General features: G+C 44.8%; 1 protein-coding gene across 1 annotated transcript in view; it reads left to right on the top strand.

The window, feature by feature from the left end:
• The window catches only part of LOC137321461 (uncharacterized), a 43,762-nt gene that overhangs the window by 14,172 nt on the left and 8,738 nt on the right, over positions 1-20,852 (top strand). Inside the window, exons 6-10 of the mRNA XM_067983856.1 lie at positions 249-331; positions 10,177-10,302; positions 14,058-14,103; positions 16,411-16,544; positions 19,303-19,431. Of these exons, the coding sequence (XP_067839957.1) occupies positions 249-331; positions 10,177-10,302; positions 14,058-14,103; positions 16,411-16,544; positions 19,303-19,431 (518 nt within the window). The remainder of the gene's footprint in view (positions 1-248; positions 332-10,176; positions 10,303-14,057; positions 14,104-16,410; positions 16,545-19,302; positions 19,432-20,852) is intronic.

Below are 20,852 nucleotides of genomic sequence, written 5' to 3'. Positions count from 1 at the left end.
CCATTTTTTTCTTACGCCTCTGTGAAGTTCCTTGTGATGTTCATCTGCGTTAAAGGTGCTATATAAATGCAGCTGTTATGTCAAGTTCAGGTATGAATTTTACAGACTAGGGAAAGTTGTTTCTCTGTCTGCTGGTGGTCTCAGTATTCAAAGTGCAAATTTGAATTGTGGAATCTCTGAATTTGAATCTGAAATTATCAATTGTTCATTCCTGCTAACTACTGTTAAATGCATTCTTTTTTTTGTAGAAAAGACTCAACTTTTGCTATGTAAAGAGGGAGCTCTGCCTGTCCTTATCCTTCACTTACAATCTCCTGACTCAGAGGTGCAGGTAAACAGTCAATGTTCCTCCCATTCAGTATCTAAGTACCTAAATACGAGAAAAGGCAGAGAGAGAGGTGCATTATAAAGAAATGAAAAAGTGGTGCGATTACCAAATGTTTAATCCTGCATTTATTGTGGAGGGCCAGTTCCATAAAGCAATTCTCCAAAATTGGCTGCCATTAGTATCACAAACATATGGGGGTCAGTCTTCCACAATAGTGCTGGAGGTTTCTACAGGCTAGCTAAAATTAAAACTGCTTCACCATTGATGGCCAAAAAACATGACTATTCTCATGACAAGCCACTTCGCATTTATGCTGCTGTTGCAGTCAAGAGATAGAAACTATCTATTTTCGTGATGCCCATTGTGTCCAACAGATTTTCTGATGACTTTGGATGTGCCTTTTGTTGCTGTGAATGGAAATGTGGCTCCAGCGTATATAGTGAACTCTAAGAATTTGTGCTTGCAGACTTCGGGTGTAACTCACTGAGGATCAGCAACCAAATCTGCACGGGCAAATTAGTGGAGTTGTTCCACTTAGTTTGATGTACACAGAGATACATATTGCTTCCTTAACTTCAATTACATTTGTAAACAATTTTACAACACCAAGTTATAGTCCAGCAATTTTATTTTAAATTCACAAGCTTTCGGAGGCTTCCTCCTTCGTCAGGTGAACGATGTGAAAATGAAATCCTCGAAATGAAATCGCATTTATAATTCACAGAACAATGCTTGGTGATTACAGACAGTTTTTTCAACTGCCCGTTGCCAAGGCAATCAGTGTGCAGACAAACAGGTGTTACCTGCCAGGTCTCAGAATTCTCCAATCTCACAATTCTCCACATCAATTACATTGGGATGATTCTGTGATCCCTTGCTTCCGACAGGGAGCCATGCTTGCAGGAAGCACAAGTTGAGATAGGACTAAAACAATGTTGCGTGCACTGATATAATTTCTGCTTACATGCACAATGGCCATATGTGCACAGAGGGTTTTAATGTTTAATTACATTTCATTTTTAAAAAATCTGTATGATTGCAAACAAAATCAGCAGTAGTAAACAAAAAAAGTAGCAGTAAATGTGAAAAATATTTCAGCTGGTATGGAGAGATTTGGATTCCTACCTGAAGTTCACATACAATAAAATTTATAATCTACAATATCAGAAAATGCCGTTCTTTGAACAGTAGTAGAACTTATCAAATGAAATATATTTATCTTTTCATAAAATTAAAAATTGTGACAATTACCCGAGGAAAGAATCAATATTTATTAGATAGCTGAAAAGCCTTTTAGTCATTACTGTGTTGAATTTTTAATTTCATTATTAACCTTTTATATTCTGTACCGTTGTATTATTATAGTAACCTCAGAATAAACACGCACAACAAAGTAAAGCATGGCTCATATGAGCAACAGCAGATGTCACATAGGCTTGCTTTGTTAATCAGAAGCATCCACTGCAACTGGTACTCAGCTTGTAGCTGTTGCACCTGAGCAGGTTCCCACTTACCTATCACCTGCTATTTTCCAGATGGTATCTGACAGCTGTTGAGTTTTAAACATGTTTGTTTACATTTCTTAGATTCAGAGCTCCATTACTGTTTGTCTAACACTAACACACATGCAGTGAGCTGTTGTGAAATTTGAGTCAATTGACTGGGATTAGTAGTGGAGGTTATGAGTATTTAATTTTAAAATTACAATCTATCCGAACCATTAATAGACAAAGTACAGTCAAGAGGGAACAAAAGATTGAGTTGAATTTGGTAAACAAGAAAAGTTCTTTTTTAGAAAATCATAATCAACAGTCTCTGCAGGTCTGATTCAGCGATACAATATGAGTCACTCCTAACTCGAAACTCCATATTTCCTCCTTTATCAAGTCTCCATTGTTCACTTAAAGATCATCCATTTAAATTGTCAGTAGCTCCTACTGACAGCTTATTTTCCTCTATCTGCTCCATTGGTCCCAAAAATTTAGTACCTGATAGTATTGTCTAAGATCAGGCCTCTGAAAACACTTTGCAAACCTATTGAAATAAATATAGCTATGGTTATTATATGGGTTATGTTTAATTAATATATAGCAAAACAAAAATTCTAAATGTCAGTCATTTTGATGCTGGGAGAAAAGTAACACTCTGGACCATATTGTCCTCTTTAATAGAAATTTGTAATTAAAACCCCCAGACGTGTGGATAATGCACAATAGTAGGAGTGTATTTAGTTTTCCTCATGGTTCACAAATTATTTCAATGTGCCTGGCATAAAGCAGCCAATCATGACATACCATTAATGAAGCTCACTTTCACACTTGTCAAGCAATTAACAAGCTTTCTAATTAGTACAAAACACAGAAAAGTTTTTAACCCAGCTGTAGTGTGTTTAGCACATGTGGAAAGTAGAAAGCACTTGTTTGTAGTTTTCTGAAAACTGGGTTCAGAAATTTGGATCTAAATGTCTTTGTGAAGGAGGTGTCAGAGAAGCAGGACGATCTGTTTAAGAATGGGGCGCCAGACTGCAAAGAAGGGAGTGCAGTGTAGGTTTACTAGAATGATACCCGGACTTCAAGGGTTAAGTTACGAGGAGAGATTACATAAATTGGGGTTGTATTCTCTAGAGTTTCGAAGGTTAAGGGGTGATCTGATTGAAGTTTATAAGATATTAAGGGGAACAGATAGGGTGGATAGAGAGAAACTATTTCCGCTGGTTGGGGATTTTAGGAGTAGGGGGCACAGTCTAAAAATTAGAGCCAGACCTTTCAGGAGCGAGATTAGAAAACATTTCTACACACAAAGGGTTGTAGAAGTTTGGAACTCTCTTCCGCAACGGCAATTGATACTAGCTCAATTGCTAAATTTAAATCTGAGATAGATAGCTTTTTGGCAACCAAAGGTATTAAGGGATATGGGCCAAAGGCAGGTATATGGGGCCCGATTTTACCAGGGGTGCGGGTTGGCAGCGGGTGGTCGGGCGGGCTCGAGGAAAACGCGTCGGCCAAATTGAGTGCGTTGCGCACGCGATCGCGGGATGATTGATGTGATTAGCCGGCAGTTACGGGTTCCGCGCTTCTCAGCTGCGTGCCGGCGGCCTGCGCATGCGCATTGACATCTGAGCGATGGTTGCGCTCTATTTAAAGGGGCAGTCCACCAAAGCCCCTCCAGCCACAAACTACACTCCATCAAGGATGGAGGAGCACAGGGGTAAGGCTGCTCCCCGTTTCACGGACCACGCCCTCCAGGTGCTGCTGGACGGGGTCCGCATGAGGAGGGAGACGCTGTTCCCCACGGATGGAAGGAGGTGCCCTGCCAGCGCCACCAAGAGGGCATGGGAGGAGGTGGCCGCGGAGGTCACAAGCAGGGGAAACACCACCCGCACTTGGATTCAGTGCCGCAAGAGATTCAATGACCTCACCAGGTCCGGAAAAGTGAGTACACTAACGCATTCTGCATCACTCCGTCTTCCACATCACCTCAAACACCTCACAACCCCATCTCCACTGACAGTACTGCGCTCCCGCACCAATCCTCACAGCCACCCAACTATCATCCTCACAGTGCCTGCACGTACCCACCGTCCCTGTCCCCACTCGACCACTACCACACACCCCAATGCCCATACAATGGGATGGCCATGTGGCACACGCATCCTCCCATCCATCTGGCACACGTTCAACCCAATCACACCAATGCTTGAAGCGTCTCACATTGTAATCATCACTCAATAACGTTTTTGTGTTTTGCCCTCACAGGAGAAGAGGGCCAGGAACGCACGCGATAGGGCATGCACCGGAGGGGGCCCGCCACACGAGATGGCCCTGACAGACGCCGAGGTCGAGGCACTGGAGATCAGCCGCACGCTGCATTGCCTGTCGATGGCGGATGGCGAGTCTGGTTCTGGCGAAACGGCCGGTAAGGGAAAGCTGGCACTCATCACTCATGATCGTGAATGATCGTAGCATCACATGGCATATGCCGCACCGCCACATTTGGTCACATGCCTGATATTTCCCTCTGTTCTCTTCCAGGACCGTCTGCGATCGACGTCTCGGTTGAGGGCGATTCCTCAGAGGACATGCCCGTCTCTGAGGGTGCATCGTCACACATGAGCCTTGCATCCACCAGCGCAGATACACACACCTCGGTGGGTCCCCCCCCTCAGCTAGTTGGGATTGCACATGGTGAGTCACCGCGCACACATGAGCATGAGCAGACCCTGGTGGCAGGGTCAGCCGCGGAGGGTCCGCGTCGGTGGGAGCACTCTTCTCCAGGCTTTGCTCAGCCGGACCCAGATGCTGAACCCAGGGGGCCACCTGTCAAAAGGAGAGTCGTCGAGGGGCACCAGAACATTGCTGAGGTACTGGGAGAGGTGCCACGCGCACTCTCCACAATCGCACGGAGGATGGAGGAGTCCAACTCCTGCATGAGGGGAATGGTGGCACAGGTGCAGGAGGGTATCGCCGAGATAGTGTCGCAGGGACGTGAAGGCATCTCTGAGATAGTGTCGCGGGTAGGTGTGGGAACGTCTGCGGTGGAGGACAGGCTAGCCTCCCTCGAGCGTCACGCACAGCTCACCAATGAGTCCATCCAGGCCCTCACAACGGCTGTTCGGATTCAGGGTGAACAACATTCTGCCGCCATCAACAGGTTGACAGATACATTGGAGGTGGCCTTGCAAGGTCTCACCCACGTCATCCAAACTGCCGTCCAGCAGGGTGGAAGGGGTGATGTGGGCCTTGGCCATGAGAGGGAAGATGGTGAACGGGGAAATGGAAGTGTGGACGCTACTCAAGGCGCCCCCAAGTCTCACCCGTTGCCCCCCTCTCAACCAGTGCCCGCAATAGTCCATCCTCTCCAGGTGGCCGAGTCTGCCCCTGCACAGGTGCAGGAGGAGCAGTCTGTGGAGGTGCCCTCACGGGCACCGAAACCCAGGGGGCGTCGGCCCAAAGCATCTACCCGGTCAGGGCACGAACAGGAGCAACCTGCCACCACCTCTGCTGGAGCCACAGGGGTAGCACCACGTAGGGGGTCCCGAAAACGAACGCCTAAAGTTCCGTGAGCACACAGGGATTGCAACAGGGTGTTTGTCGTTTTTTTTAAATTTTCTACTCTTTGAATGTCACCACAAAATAAACTCACTTTTTCTCACCAATGCTGCCACCTCTTGTCCATAATTCTGCGGCTTGTGCAATATGTCCCTTCCCTGCGCCTCATCATGACGACGACCAGCCCGTCCCACCCATTGAGCATAATCCAGTGGGTGCAGGTGTACAGGCACCACTCTTCTGTGGAGGGAGCCTGTATGGACCCTCGTCTGTGCACGTTATGACATGTGAACGCCTCACACAGTGTGATGTTAGGAGAACCGTTGGCATATGAGTGCCTCCCTGGCCTGACGAGCACGCAGGTGAGCCAGTGTTCGGCGCATGGGTCGTTCCTCCTCCTCTCCCTCTTCCTCCTCCTCCTCTTCCTCCTCCACCTCCTCCTCATTGTCGTCCTCAATGTGGGTGGCGGGTGTGCATGGGGCCTCCTCCAGCGGCACCCCTCTCTGTAGTGCCATGTTATGCAGGGCACAGCAGACAACTATAATTCGTCCCACTCTGAATGGCGTGTATTGGAGCGCTCCCCCGGAACGATCAAGGCACCTGAAGCGCATCTTGAGCAGCCCTATAGCCTGCTCAATTGTAGACCTGGTAGCAATGTGGCTGTCATTATACCGACGCTGTGGCTCGGTAATGGGGTTCCTCAGAGGTGTCATAAGCCACGTGTGCAGGGGATATCCCTTGTCGCCGAGGAGCCAGCCGTTGCCGGCGTTGGGTGCGTGGAAGAGGGGCGGGACGGTGGACTCCCTGAGGACGAAGGCATCGTGGCAGCTGCCAGGGTATCTGGCGCACACGTGTAGGAATCTCTGGCGGTGGTCACAAATGAGCTGGGCGTTCATGGAGTGATACCCTTTCCTGTTGATAAACAGCCCTGGCTCATGTGGAGGTGCCCGTATTGCTATGTGGGTGCAATCGATTACACCCTGCACCCGTGGGAAGCCAGCCACAGCATGGAATCCAACCGCCCTCTCCGTCTGGCTGCGCTCATCCATGGCGAAGTTGATGTAGGTCGAGGCCCTGCGGAACAACCCATCGGTGACCTGCCTTATGCACTTGTGTGCAGACGACTGACAGACCCCGGTGATGTCCCCCGTGGCACCCTGGAAGGATCCGGAGGCGAAGAAGTTGAGGGCAGTGGTGACTTTGACGGCGACGGGTAAGAAGATGCTGCTTGGTCCATCCGGGAGCAGCTCGTCATTGAGGAGGCTGCAGATGTCGGCGACTACCTGGCGAGTGACTCTGAGACTCCGTATGCACTGCTGCTCAGAGAGGTCCATGAAGCTGAGCCTCGGTCTGTAGACCCTGTGCGGAGGGTAGTGCCTCCTGCGACGCATCTCTCTCTGCGGTTGCCCTCCATCCTGCTGTGCAGGTGGATGTGCCGCAGCACCGTGTTGTGGGGATGCACGTCTCTGAGGCGGACGGCGTGGACTGCGAGGCTGCTGAGGCTGGTCATCCTGTTCGTCCTCCGAGGATGTCAACGCAGCACCCATCTGGCAGGTTTAGGTTTGCGGGGTTGTGCACGCTAGAAAAGTGTGTCCTCGCACAGGGGTTGGACTTCCACGCCGGTGAATCTTCTTGCTTGGAGGAGGGTGGTGGAGGGCAGGCGTTGCCCAATGTTACGGAGTGTCCTCCTGCGTTGGTGAAGGCTCTCCCCCCCCCCCACCTGTGGAATGCACCTTGGCAGCTGCCACAGGCTGCTGGCTGCAACACGTCCGTTGAGAGTGTGAGTGTTTCCCCCAGTATGGGAAACAGTCTCATTTCACTGTAAAATCCGACACCTGTTAAATAAACAGCTCAATCAGGTCATTTAATGACCTGAAATACCAAGATAAATACACTCAAGTGGAACCCCGCTGGCTTTAATTGCCTGCGGGATTCCCACCAGCGGGGCCAACGCACGCACCCCCGCACGTCATCGCGCAACCAGGAAGTGGGCGGGATCGAGGCGCGATCCGGTCCCGCTCCTCGAAACCGGGATTTTAGAGGCCCCCCCGCCGAGAACGCACCCGGAACCGGGTGCTAAAATCGGGCCCATGGAGTTAGATCACAGATCAGCCATGATCTTATCAAATGGCGGAGCAGGCACGAGGGGCTGAATGGCCTACTCCTGTTCCTATGTTCCTGTGTTCCTATGAAACACGTGGGTCCCGATATTTGAGGGAGTGGGGGCAGCATGTCAGTGGCTGGGAAACCCGGAAATACCAGATTGAGAGGCTGACCAGCTGCTGGGCAGAAAAGCCTGCTGCATCCATTTTCTTCTCAGCTGCTTTTGTTCCTTGAATAGATTAAGCAGTTTCATCAAAATCAAATGTGATAGGACAGCTATTGAATAAGGCAGAGGATTTAGCCAGCATCTGAAAACTATGCCAATTTTTTCTGACATTGTAAGTTTATTTTCTGATGCAATTAAATTAGAAATTGTTTACTTTTCAGGGAAGATGAGTTTGTACTGGAATAAGTAATGGCTATTTCAAAATTATTTGTTAGAAGTGTGCACTCATAAGCTTTTATCAATACAGCACAGTGAGTCTTCTGTAGAATTTACAGCTGTCTTGGAATATTAGTACTTGTCTGATATTTTAAAGTAGTCACATAATAATTATTTTTGTTGTTATAAAAGATCTGTCGTCTAATAAGTGCCTTTAGCAGTATCTGAGAGGGGAGGTACAGACAGGCAATGTAATTTAATATTGTGGCAGGCAAACACAGATTTCATTAATCACTCAAGTGCGCTCTTAGTCCATCAGTGTCTGCAATAAACAGCAGACTGCGTCCGGTAGGATTGCTTCAAGAAGGGGAGGCAAAATTAAGTGTATCTGGGCAGGTGAGTCAGTTCTTTATCGTAGCCACTAAGTCAACAGTACAAAAGTTGTAAATGTCTTGGGTTGTTTTCTACTCATACGTTGACATTTAAAAATAATTGTTTGTTATAATTCTGAGACAATAAAAGGAATACCTGAGCTAAAGGGTTCAGACAATATCAGAAGCTTACAAAAGCAAAATTTGGGGAATTTAGAACTGTTATGTGAACCCATAATTAGAATACAGACTTACGCTCAATCCTGATATATTTCTATATATACGGATGAAAAAAGAAAGATTGTGGGGGGGAGGTGGCAGTTGGGGGGGAGAGATCGGTAGGGAGAGAGATCACGTGGGGAAAGAGATCAAATGGGGGGTCAGTTGATTGCAGGGGAGATATCACGTTGGGGGAGAGATCACGTTGGGGGGGTCAGTTGATTGCAGAGGGAGAGATCATGTGGGGGGAGAGATCTCGTGGGGGGCAGGTCAGTTGATCCCGGGGAGAGATCACAGGGAGTGATCACGGGGTGGAGAGATCGCGGAGGGGTTGGAAGATCGTGGGGGAGGGACAGATCGCGGGGGGAGAGATCGCAAGGAGGGAGAGACTACAGGGAAGGGGAAAGATTGCGGGGGGGCTCTGGAGATCACAGGTAGGGAGGCCGAGCATGGCAGGTTAGCATGAAGGGTCGGAGGAAATACTCCTGCTCCTCCCGGCCCTCAAGCAGTGCTGGAAAAGCACTGACGGGCCAGATCTGTCAGCTGCCGCCTCCCTTCAGCTGCCCTGGGAAACCCAGCCTGCAATCGTTAAATTTAAATGGCTGCCAAAATCTGAGGAACGCAGCCTCATTAACATATCATAATTACAGACCTGCCTCTTGAGAGCAGGTTACTCGGCCGTTCCCTAACCTGCCGTGGTAAAACAGGAAGTTTGCAGAAAGTTGGGGTCGGGTCTCACATTTTTACAAAATTAACCCCCCCCCCCCACCTCCGACTCTCTCCTGCCCATCATGGGAGGGTTAAAATTTGGTGTGCGTGGAGACAACACATTTATATAGCATCTTTAACGTAGCAAAATGCCCCAACACGCTTCCCAGTTAGGGATGGGGTGGGTAGAATTGGAGACCGATCATGAATTGGGAGGGGATTGGGAACACCGCAGAAATAGGGAGATGGTTAGGAGAGGTGATTGAAGGCATATCAAACAGATACATTTTGAAGATGGATAGCGATGCCGCACAGTGGAGGGGCTTAGGAGGAGGAATTTAGAGTGCACATCTATAGTGGCTGAAGGCTGCTGCACTGATAGTGGAGAGGGAGGAGAGGGGACGCACAATAGTTCGGAAGTGCGAAAGGTGTGAGCGTTTACGCTGGCCAAGATGTGAAGTAAGGCTATTGAGCGATTTGTAAAATGAGAACGAGGATTTTGAAATCAGTGTTTTGGGGATGATGAAACCGTGCAGGTGAGTGAGGACAGAGGTGATAGATGAGTGCAACTTAGTATGAGATAAGATGCAATTAGCAGAGTTTTGGATGAGCTGAAGTTTGTATAGGGTGGAGCATTAGTGACATTGGGGGAATTGAGCCTGGAGATGACAAAGGCATGGATGAGGCTTTCAGCAGCAGTGGAATGAAGTAAGGTGATATTTCAGAGGTGATTTGAGCAAAAATTGACAACTGCTATACCTTTATAACAATAGTTTGAGCAGGAATTACAAATATTATCCAGCAGTAAGTATATAATGTGCATATTCACCCCATTCAAGTAGGGTTGTTTGTTCCTTTCTTTATACTGCTCATACTCAACTGAAAGGTAAAGTAAGTAAGCGGTTCCTGAGTTCACATCCGCCTTCTCAAAGCCCTAACAAACAGCTAACTAAGATTATATACAAACTATATAATTACTACTGCACTATTTTTATCATATGTTCTTTTCACTCAAAGTACTACAGTTGTGCTGCACTGAGCAACATAGCATCCAACCCACGTAACCATCAAGCTATGCTTCAAATAGGTGATGGCATTCTCCTCAAAATGCTACTGTCTCTTATGTCTTCCTCTGTGGAAAAGGTAAGATTTCTGAGTAATCCATTATTCTCATGCCTGCAAGTTTGCTGCAAGAAAAAATGAGATGATTATGAGTTATGTCAAACCAATTGCATAATTTAGGGAGAGGAGCGAGTTCTTTGATATTCTAGCACTAAGTAGAATTTTCCCAGCTTGTAAGACTGTGTAAAATGTTTTCCTTGGATTTATATTTACACAAAGAAATGGGCTTCTAATAAAATGCTAAATTAAGTGGCTGAGAACGATATTGGTTTCTTGCAACGGTACAGCTCCACGTGTGTCATGCACCCTCTGGTACCTTGTCCAAGTGAGCATTACTCATGTGTAAAGCTTGCCAATGAGTGTTTGCACACTATTCGACTTCTTGGTATGACAGCAGACCCCAATCATATCCTCAACCAACATCAACAAGAATCCATCCCCATTTTGACCACACACTTTTGTCTTATCCCAAGCTACTTCAGGAATGAAGTCCTCCATTATTACAACTTTGTTACTGCTGCAAACCTCTTTAAATTGCTTACAAACCTCATCCTTGATTTATTTTGCACTATTTAGTCATTTGTAATGTACTCCTAAAGTGCTCACAGATCCCTTAATATTTTGTAATTCAACCCAGTCAGACTCCACATGAGCGTCACCATCAATAAAAACTTTTCTTGCTATGCTTAATTAATTAAGCCACCCATTCCCTCATTTTACTTCTTTATCTCTCCTGAAAATGTTATAGCCAGGACATTTAGTTTCCAGTCTTACTTTGACTGAAGGCAAGTCTGGGTCAAAGCTGCAGCATCATGTCCCCCCATTCTCATTAGTGCTTCTAGTTCCCCAATGCTTTGCGCATTGACATGTAAATACCACAACCCTGATCTATTCATATACTTTAGTACACTTTTCTTCCTATTTTTTCTTATTATTTCCTTCTTTATCCTTCTCCTAGCCACCCTAAACTACATGTCTCCATAGCCCTCTTCTGAGTTTAAGGGCTCGATATTAGGAGGGAAGCGGGTTGCGAGCGGAGTGTCGACCGGGCGCTTGGGTAACCCGCCCAGTAAAATCGGTGGGTTCCCCACGCGATCGCAGCCTAATTGAAGCTACTTACCTTCGCTTCCGGGTTTCGCGCTGGAAAGCTGCGCAGCAGGCGGACTGCGCACCCACATCATAGGCTGTCAGCTGGAGGAGCCCTATTTAAAGGGGCAGTCCTCCACTGACTGATGCTGCAGAAAATAGGCAAAATTATAGCATGGAGCATCCCAGGGGGAAGGCTGCTCCCAGGTTTAATGATGACTCACTCCAGGTCTTACTGGATGGGGTGAGGAGGAGGAGGAGGAGGAGGGAGATCTTCCACCTGGTGGACAGGAGGAAGTGGCCTGCCTCTACCACCACAAAGGCCTGGCTCGAGGTGGCAGAGGAGGTCACCAGCACCACCAACATACCATGCACCTGTATACAGTGCATGAGGCGTTTCAATGACTCAGTCTGCCACATCACCGCCCCCACCCCACACCTCCTTCTGCACTGCCAACACTACTCTGTCACATCACTCCTCACACCCACTCAAAGCTCATCCTCATTTTACCTGCACTTACTCACCTCGCCAGTACTCATCCCGCCAGTACCACTCAACCCAATCCTCATACAATCTCATGGCTCTATCTTATGCTCACCCTCTGATGCATCTCTTTCACGGTCAGCCTCACCCAACCTGCCACTACCTGTGCTGCAGCCACAGGGCATGCATCACATATGTGTAGTAGCAAGCGTAAGGCAAATGTGTCGTGAGCATGAAGGGGATGCACAAGGGAGTTTGAGGGTTTGTCATGGTTTTTACTTATATTTGATTTCTGATCAACTCACATTACACATTATATTGTCACCACTACTGCCACGTCTTTGCAAATCTTGTCTGGTTTGTGCAGTAATGCCCTTTCCTGAGGATCACAATGAAGACCCACAGCTGATGCCACCCATTGTGTCACTGCAGAGTGGGTGTAGGTGTATTTGCAGGGCTCTTTTGTGCAGACGACTGAGAGATGCCGGCGATGTCCCTGGTGGCACCCTGGAAGGATGCAGAGGAGAAGTTGTTGAGGACAGTGGTGACTTTGACAGCGACAGATAAGAAGATGGTGCTCGGGCCAGCCGGGAGCAGCTCGGCATGAAGGAGGCTGCAGATGTCCATGAATACATGTCGAGTGACTCTGAGCCTCCGTGTGCACTGCTGCTTAGAAGTCCAGGAAGCTGAGCCTTGGTCTGTAGACCCTGTGGCGAGGGTAGTGCCTTCTGCGACGCATCTCTCTCTGCGGTTGCCCTCCCTCCTGCTGTGCAGGTGGATGTGTCACAGCACTGTGTTGTGGAGCTCTACGTGGCTGAGGTGGACGGCGTGGCTGGCGAGGCTGGTGATGCTGTTCGTCCTCCGAGGAATTCATGACTGCAGCAATGGCGGCCCCCATCCGGAAGATGGATGTTTGAGGGGGTCCGCAAGGCAGGTAAATGTGTCTGGACACCGGGGTTGAGGTTGAAAGTTGGTGAATTTTATTGTCAGGAGGAGGGTGGTGGTGGAGGCCAAACTTTGTCCAAAGTGATAGAGTGGCCTCCTGCAATGAGTGAGGGTCTCCCCACCCCACCCCCCAACCTTTGGACTGGTGGCTGCAACATGTCCATTTCAACTGGGAGTGTTTCCCCCAGTACGGGAAACACGCTCAGTTTGGATGAAAATCCCACCCCTCCTAAAATATCCCTCAAATCAGGTCTGCTAATGACCTGAACTATCACATTAATTGCCTTAAGTGGGATCCCGCAGGCTTTAATTGCCGGCGGGAGTCCCGCATGCGGAGGCTGCGTGCGCATCTAAGCGCGTCACTGGAGAACCCGGAAGTGGGCGGTTTGGAGCCGGGCTCCGGACCCGCCCCAGGAATCCCCAATTTTCGGAACCCCCCCGCCACAAACCCACCCACTCGGATGTCCAAAAATCGAGCCCTAAGTTTTTATCCTTCACTATATTTATTCCCCTGCTTTACTAGTTTAAATCTTCCCCCACTTCATTTTCCCTCCTTGTAAGAACATTAGTACCAGTCTGTAGCACATCTCCTAACCCAGAACTTGTCCCAGTGTCCTAGGAATCTGAAATCCTTTCTTTTGCACCATCTTTCACGACCATTGAAAATGTTTGACTACTCAGATTTTTTTAGTCATCTTTTGACTGCACATTGTCTCTGCTAGCAAACGTGCTTTGGGAGATATTGAGACCCGCCTTTCAAAGGAGAGTTTTCAAGCAGCTTCCAGAGGTAAACATAAATGGGTGTTGGCAATGGCAGTAGCTACTGCATGTTACTTTTTTTTCTGGTCACTGCCAGGCTGAGCTGTATAGAACAGCAATGTGAGTTTTACATTTCGAGCCAATACAGATCTATCCCTAACATTAGAGAAGGTATTCGCCCTGAAATTTAAAATCATGAATTGAACTTTTGAGCAACTGCTTCAGCTTTATCACCAGTGACATGAAACCAACCACAATGTAAATAGGGCTAATTCAGAACACCCTTCATTCTTACCACATTGTGAAACCACTTCCAGTCTGCATTATAAAGTTGCCTTTAGAGGTGCAACTTATACTGACATTTTCTTTTAGCTGCCCTGGATGTGATTTTAGAACTATTCAACAAAATGAAGAAGTGCACTATAGAATTACAGAATTATTATAATTGTTTTACATTCAATTAACTTCACTCTTTTTGATCACACTTTGTGATTTTCAATAGGTCTGCTGTCAAGCATGCTACTGCCTCAGGAACTTGTCTGTAAATGGTATGAGGAGATCAATTAAATTTTATAATTAAATTTAAAAGATAAATTATTGTAAAGTTGTACGCACTTCAATGTATATAAATCCTGTTGCAAGAACATTTTTATCCTTAATTTCTTTGCAAAAGGTCTGATTCTAAGCAACTTTTTGTCCAACTGCATATGAAAGGTTTACTGTGAGTGGGGAGCAGGCAGGAAATTGGACATGAATTTAGATTTGAGGTTAGGATCAGATCAGCCATGATCTTATTGAATGGTGGAGCAGGCTCGAGGGGCCGATTGGCCTACTCCTGCTCCTATTTCTCATGTTCTTATGTACTGTAAAAGCATTGAATTAACTCCTGAGGATTAATTAATCTCCGGTAAGGTTGGGCAAAATGTTTTTTTTGGGTTGGGATGGGGAGGCGCTGAGCAGCAAAAGATAAACTCACCAGTATATAAAATGCATTACTAGGATAGGGTGTCATAAGAACAAGTCAGCAACTCCATTTTCAGCTGGCAAGATACCTGCTGGCAAAATTAGCTTACTTAGTTAGCTGATCTGCTAGCTCATTGCTTCCCCAGGCATCTGTTCAGGAGATCAATAAGGTTCCAGTGGTTTTAATAGAGCATTATTGATCTAAGCTTCTGTATGAAATTGACCAGAACAATTCTCAGATGACGAGTTAGCCCAGTTAATTAGAAAACATACAACCAATACAAGTTGTAAAGCAACTTAACATTAAAAACTGTCCAACAAAGACATAGGCATTGCTCTCAAGATTAGTTGAATAATAGATACAGATCAATATATATCTATTCAGATCACATTAACCAAATTCAAGTTACATGCCAGTGAATTTGGCAAGCTCTTTAGTTATCATTTGATGGCCACCTACAAGGGACTGATTGATCCTTTCTCAGATTTTTTTGTGCTTCAGTTATGATTTAATTTTTCACATTGCCATGTGGAACACTATACAGATGGTATACAGACTTTGAAATCGTGTCCCGTTTCAGTATAATATGGAAACTTACTTGAGACTATTTACTATATTGTCTTAGTCCTATTCAAAATGCAGTGTGATCACAGAGAACTCCCTCCAGTCTTCCAAGGATGTCCAATTAAAAATTATTGAAAAGGAAAACCCAACTTTCAGGTCAAACAGGATCTAGTGACTGAGCTACAGGTACTGTGATAATAGGAAGGGCGGGTATCAGGTCTCCCATTTGGTTGAATAAGTTTTACTGTACAGTAAAATAGAGGGCCACATTATAGATTCATTGTTGACATTTGCTGTATGTTATGTTTGCTAAATTTATTAAATTAATAGATGAGCCATAAAAAAGTGGGTATACAACAATGGTGCACCATTGTTGCACCTAGCTTCACAGACTACTAAGAAAACCTGTGTGAAGATGTAATCTATACACTAAATTTTACAGTATTACTGACACATTGCTGCACTGATACCAACACTTTTAACAGTGAGCTCCAAAGGGGAGTAAATATTCACCCTTTCCCTTGCCCTGTCTACTCGCAGAGGTATTTTTTTAAAAAAAAGAACAGCATTAGTCTATTTTTTTTTTGTGATGAATTGTAATTAATAGACTCATCCCTACAAGAAGAAACAACACATGCACCAACATAGAAAAAAATGTTCATTGTTTTTATTCACACTCAACTACATTTGCATCACATGCTAAAAAAAAGTTTAATATATTACGAAAACAGAATTTGTGGACAAAGTAGTCACTTTTAATTGGCTGGGAACGATGGTTGTAAAGTTGTTTATGCCATAATAAGGCATTTTATTCAAACCTATATACTTTCCCCCCTGTGAAATTATTAAATAGAGTTTCCCAAATCATTCCAACTTTTTCATTAAGAATAAAGTCAGAATTTGCAGATTTTAATTTCCTTCAACTTTTCCTCTCTTCATTGAAGGTATGGCTTGTACTGGTGTATATTCCACAGGTATCAGTAGTTCTTCTATATCTTGCCGAAGTGGCTGTTCATGTGTGAGGTGACACAGTGAATGTTGGTAGTCCATTTGACCAAGCCCAATTACGTTTTAACCCACCATCCACAGTTGCACTTCATGGCAGGCTGTCTGGATAGTGCCCTCATCCAAACACATTTATGCCAATTGCAGTTTTCCCACTGCCATCTGGTTGAAATCAGCTAAGATCAGATTGGGGATCAAACCCGGGACTGTTCCTGGACTATATGGCTCAGTTACACACTGTCCCAGCCAGCTGAGCCACCAGAGGAGCTATGTCAGCAGATTCCATTTCAGAATGCACTGATGATCTTTTTCCTCACTACAGAAGACACTCAAGCAGACATTGTGGCCATGAACTGCTTGCCTCAGCTGCATGAATTGCTGAAGTTCTCCAGCAAAAGTGTGAATGAAGCAGCTCTTTCCGTTCTCAGCACTTTGTCAGAGAATTGTTCCAACACGGTAGGACATGTTTTGTACTGGAGATTATTTACCAATATAGTTTTATGATTTCAGTGTAGACAAAAAAATAACTTGGGCTACCCGTACAAGTTTCTAGAAGCATCTGGTTTGGCATCTGGTCTATCAGTCAAGTATGCATTACTTATTGGGTCTGTCTGGGTTATAATGTCAAATAGTCTAGAAGCAATGACAAACAAAATAGCATTTTAGGGATTAGCTGGCACAGTGGGTTAGTAGATGTTCATTTGTCTCTGCCTAAACTATAGAGCAGCCTCCTCTCTCAGCTGCAAGTGTCAAATGAGAATCAAGTCTGCAGCGTTCCCAATCAAGTTGTTAGTGGGAACAGTCCAAGATCATCCACAATTAGGGGCAAACTGGCAATCTCACTTGGAAAATCCCCTAAAGTTCATGATAAGGGAATTGGGAGTTACACTGGCTCTTCTGGACTTGGGGTTGAGGCATATTAGTGAAGCTACCAGAGGAAGCTTATTCTGCCTCTGACTGTTATATACGACTTGGGAGTGCATAACACTGAGTGAGTAGAAAAATGTTCTGCTCCACAGTACGGATATCTCTTACCGATGAGCATAAAAAGAAGTATTCCAATTATCCTCATCTGTCTTTAGCATGAATCACTGAAAAATAACTGGCTTGATTTCAAAAGAAAATAGTCTGTATCAGCCAGCATGTAAGACTCATTTCTATTTAGTCATGCTACACCTAGATAAGAAAGAAAAGCATATTTTTACAATTATAAACTGAAAATTTGGTTTAATGTTAATAAATAAATTTGACGTGAATACTGTAACATCTGCGTATTATAAAAGCCACATTCATATTTATAACCCTATAAGTTTGCAGGCCATGTAAACTTGCATGATGGAGAGATTGATACACCTGATGGTATATGAACCATAACAATAGACTCCCTCCGATGGTTTAGTGGGTTAATAAACCATAGAGTATCGATATTGAACTACACAGACCAGGGCAAGGCACCTATGGAACCGGACGTGAATCACCTCCATCAGGGAAGGAGATTGGAAGATAGAGAACAATTAGTTCCAAGGTGCTGCACACAACCCGAGCACTTTTTGCACAGGGAAAGAGGGAAAACTGAAGATCAAAACCTTGGCCTACTCTCTTGGACCTCCAGGTGATTGGCTATAGTACAACATTCTTTTGGCATGAGGTCTCCAGCCCATTCTCTCAGCCGGGGATGATGTGTGGCAACATTTTTTGAAAAGTATTGAAAGTAGTTTTATTAGAGTATTTGAAAACACTGCCAATTGTGCTTCTTACTATAAATCTAACTTGTGCTTATTAGACAATATTAAAGCTGTTACCCTCTGATTTTCTCCCCTTACCCTCCTTTCCTGAAGACATTGACTTACCGTAGCCAGTTCCACAGAGCTGTTAGCCTTCGTACCTTGCCCAAGGGATCATGTAAGAGTCTGGACAGTGAGTATTAGGGATCCATTTGAGTGTGTGGGAACATCACAGCCCTATCCAGGCCCCATCCAACATCTAAACGTATAATCAAAAGCAAAATACTGCCGATGCTGGAAATCTGAAATAAAAACAGAGCATCTCCAGCATTTTCTGTTTTTAACCCAAACACCTATACTTTTCATTTTCAGCCAGGGGATGGTGATCAGGGTCGGAAATGGCTGAATGATTTTCTCCTCTTCAGCCCTGGACACTGAGGCTAATTGTAATGCCACACAATGCTGTAAATTTAGGCACTGAGCCATTATATCTTTTAGAATTAACATTCTATGTTGTGCCTTTCCTTTGGTCTTTACAGTTACATAGGTAACGAGTTATTCCATATTAAGTAATAATGTAGTTATTGTCCTCTGTTTAATAAATTAGAGAGGGTGCCAAAGTTATCTGTTCTCAGTGCTTTGATGAAACCAGTCTTGAGCTGGAATGTAGAAATGTCTAGAAGCAATCCTGGTTGACTCGAGTGCCAGGGTTCCCTCCCTGCCCAGAGGGAGTGTGCTTTGCCTCCACTCAGGGCCCATTCCTGCTGGCTTGAAAACAATACTGTAATATTTAAATTATTCTTCCCATGAACATTTGTTATAATTTCTGCATCTGATGATGAAGTTTAAAAGTGCAAAACTTAACAACAGGTTAATAAATTATCACCAACTCTATTAATAGTGGACCTTGGGGTTTTGGGCTTTGAAAATTCCTGATTATAGTTGGCATAAGCCAATTGAAACCCTTTGTGGCAATTAGCATTATTCTGCATCAGAGATTTTGGGTGTGAACCATTTTATTTTGGGGATGACTGAGGCAGAGCTGTCAACATTGGCAAATCCCGTGTGCGAAACTTTCAGTCACGACTTAATCGCATACTCTAGGTATCACTTTTCTACAAAAAATAAACATAATTAGAAGCAGCAAGATGGGCAAGATCAGGTAATAATATTAAATAATAATACAACAACCTTTTCTGCTACAATCATGGAACACGAGAGGGGAAGATGCTAGTCCCATTCAAGATGGAGCTAGATATTAGCCTATGTTCATGCTGTTGAATGCCTCTTACTGTAATTTATGGTACAATTTAAATAAAGATAAAATGTTATTCAAATAAATAAAGTTACATAAAAGAATTGCCTCATCTATTAGAAACACCATCGAGATCTACTAGTTATTCAAAGATGTGGAAATTGTGAAGTGTAGGTGGTACAGTATTATTGCTGTAAGGGGGTTTGGTTGGTTAAGAGTTTTATTTTCTTTGCAGGATGCCATTGTGTCAGAGAATATCTTGAAAACTTTGGGGAAGTTACTGATAATTCACGAAGCAAGTCCTGGAATAAGTAATCATGCTGCAACCATAATCCATAAACTAGCTACCAGTGAGACTCAACAGGTAAGTTACTGCACTTAAAAGGGAAGGTTTACAACACAAAGGACTTACCCCAGAGAACACTAATATTTCAAAACTGTGATTACGGGAGAAATTCTGTGCACTGTGAGTACCTTCTCATTGAAGGTTCTTTGCCCTTAAGAAACAGACTATACATTTAACCTCCACACTCAAGGTTAAATTCACCAGTCTCTGCTAGGAGCAGGGAGTCACACTCAAAGGGTGTGCAGATTGGAGAATTAGTGCTACAGTGTTGTATCCCTTCTTCCGACCCATACTTACTTCAAGTACTGCTCTCCACAGGAAGCACAGGATTGGTGAATTTACACTTTCATTTCTGTGAACTTTCCACTGTAACAAATTGAAGATCAGTTTCTACCTTGTCAGAGTTTTAGCTTAGCTACAGTTACAGAGTGTGTTGGAGCATCATGTGAATGGTTGGACAGAGCAATTGGACGAAAGTTCACTCTGACAAGTTACCTGCCCTACCATCAAAAAATGCCAAGTAGAGTCCCAGGCTTTTGAGGGGGGGGGAAATTAGATGGGATGTTATGGACTTTTTTGCTACCAGGAGTAGCATTGGCAGATACTGGAAGCGCTCCGCTTTTCCAGCCCTCTTAACTACAGGTGATACATAATGCAGGAGGGACTCAACAGGGAGAAAAACAGAGGAAATAGAGATTGTGTACACTCCCATCTAATGGAGATATATGGCACATTGAAGTTTTACTTTTTTTTGTTCTTCAAAACTACAAGCGGAGCTATTTAGGCCAAGTGAATACTATGTAGTGCTAATTCCTTACTTTCATCAGATTTCATGAGTTTGAAATACTTCAGATTTTGGGAAAATACTCCTTATATTTTTAAATAAAATCAAGGGGCAAGGCCCCTTAAAAAGGAATGGAAAATGTTTTGTCATTCCTTGGTTAGACCGCTATTTATGTGAAAGGTTGTTTTACCAAAAAGAATATTCTGATAATAAAAGAAAAAAAAGGCAAGTATAATATCTGCCAAAAAAACAATTCTCCCCTGTGGTAGTATTACTTAGATTCTAAGTGTACTGTGCACTGAAATACCGTAAAGAAATAATGCTTTATTCACTTGCACAATCTTAATAAAATGAATATCTGAGGGGGAGTTGACTGGCCCCAGCAAATTTGGACCATTGATTTTCAATTTTATTTGTATATCTCTCTTTGTATATCCCTCCAGAATGTGTTCTCACTTGTGAACAAGGCCATTCACTACCTCATTGTGGATGACTCTCTCGACGTCCTGGCCCTGACAGAAATATGGCTCTTGGCCAACCATTCCTTCACCATTACATAAGTGTCTCCACCCACCTAAACTTTTCACCAATAGTACCATCAAAACCATCGTGACCTCAGTGTGGCCCTCATCACTAATCCTCACCTTGGCCTTTC

Source organism: Heptranchias perlo, chromosome 5, assembly GCF_035084215.1.
Source record: "Heptranchias perlo isolate sHepPer1 chromosome 5, sHepPer1.hap1, whole genome shotgun sequence".
Taxonomy (NCBI): Eukaryota; Metazoa; Chordata; class Chondrichthyes; order Hexanchiformes; family Hexanchidae; genus Heptranchias; species Heptranchias perlo.
The sequence above is the reverse complement of the archived record's forward strand: the minus strand, read 5'-3'. Positions and strand labels throughout refer to the sequence as shown.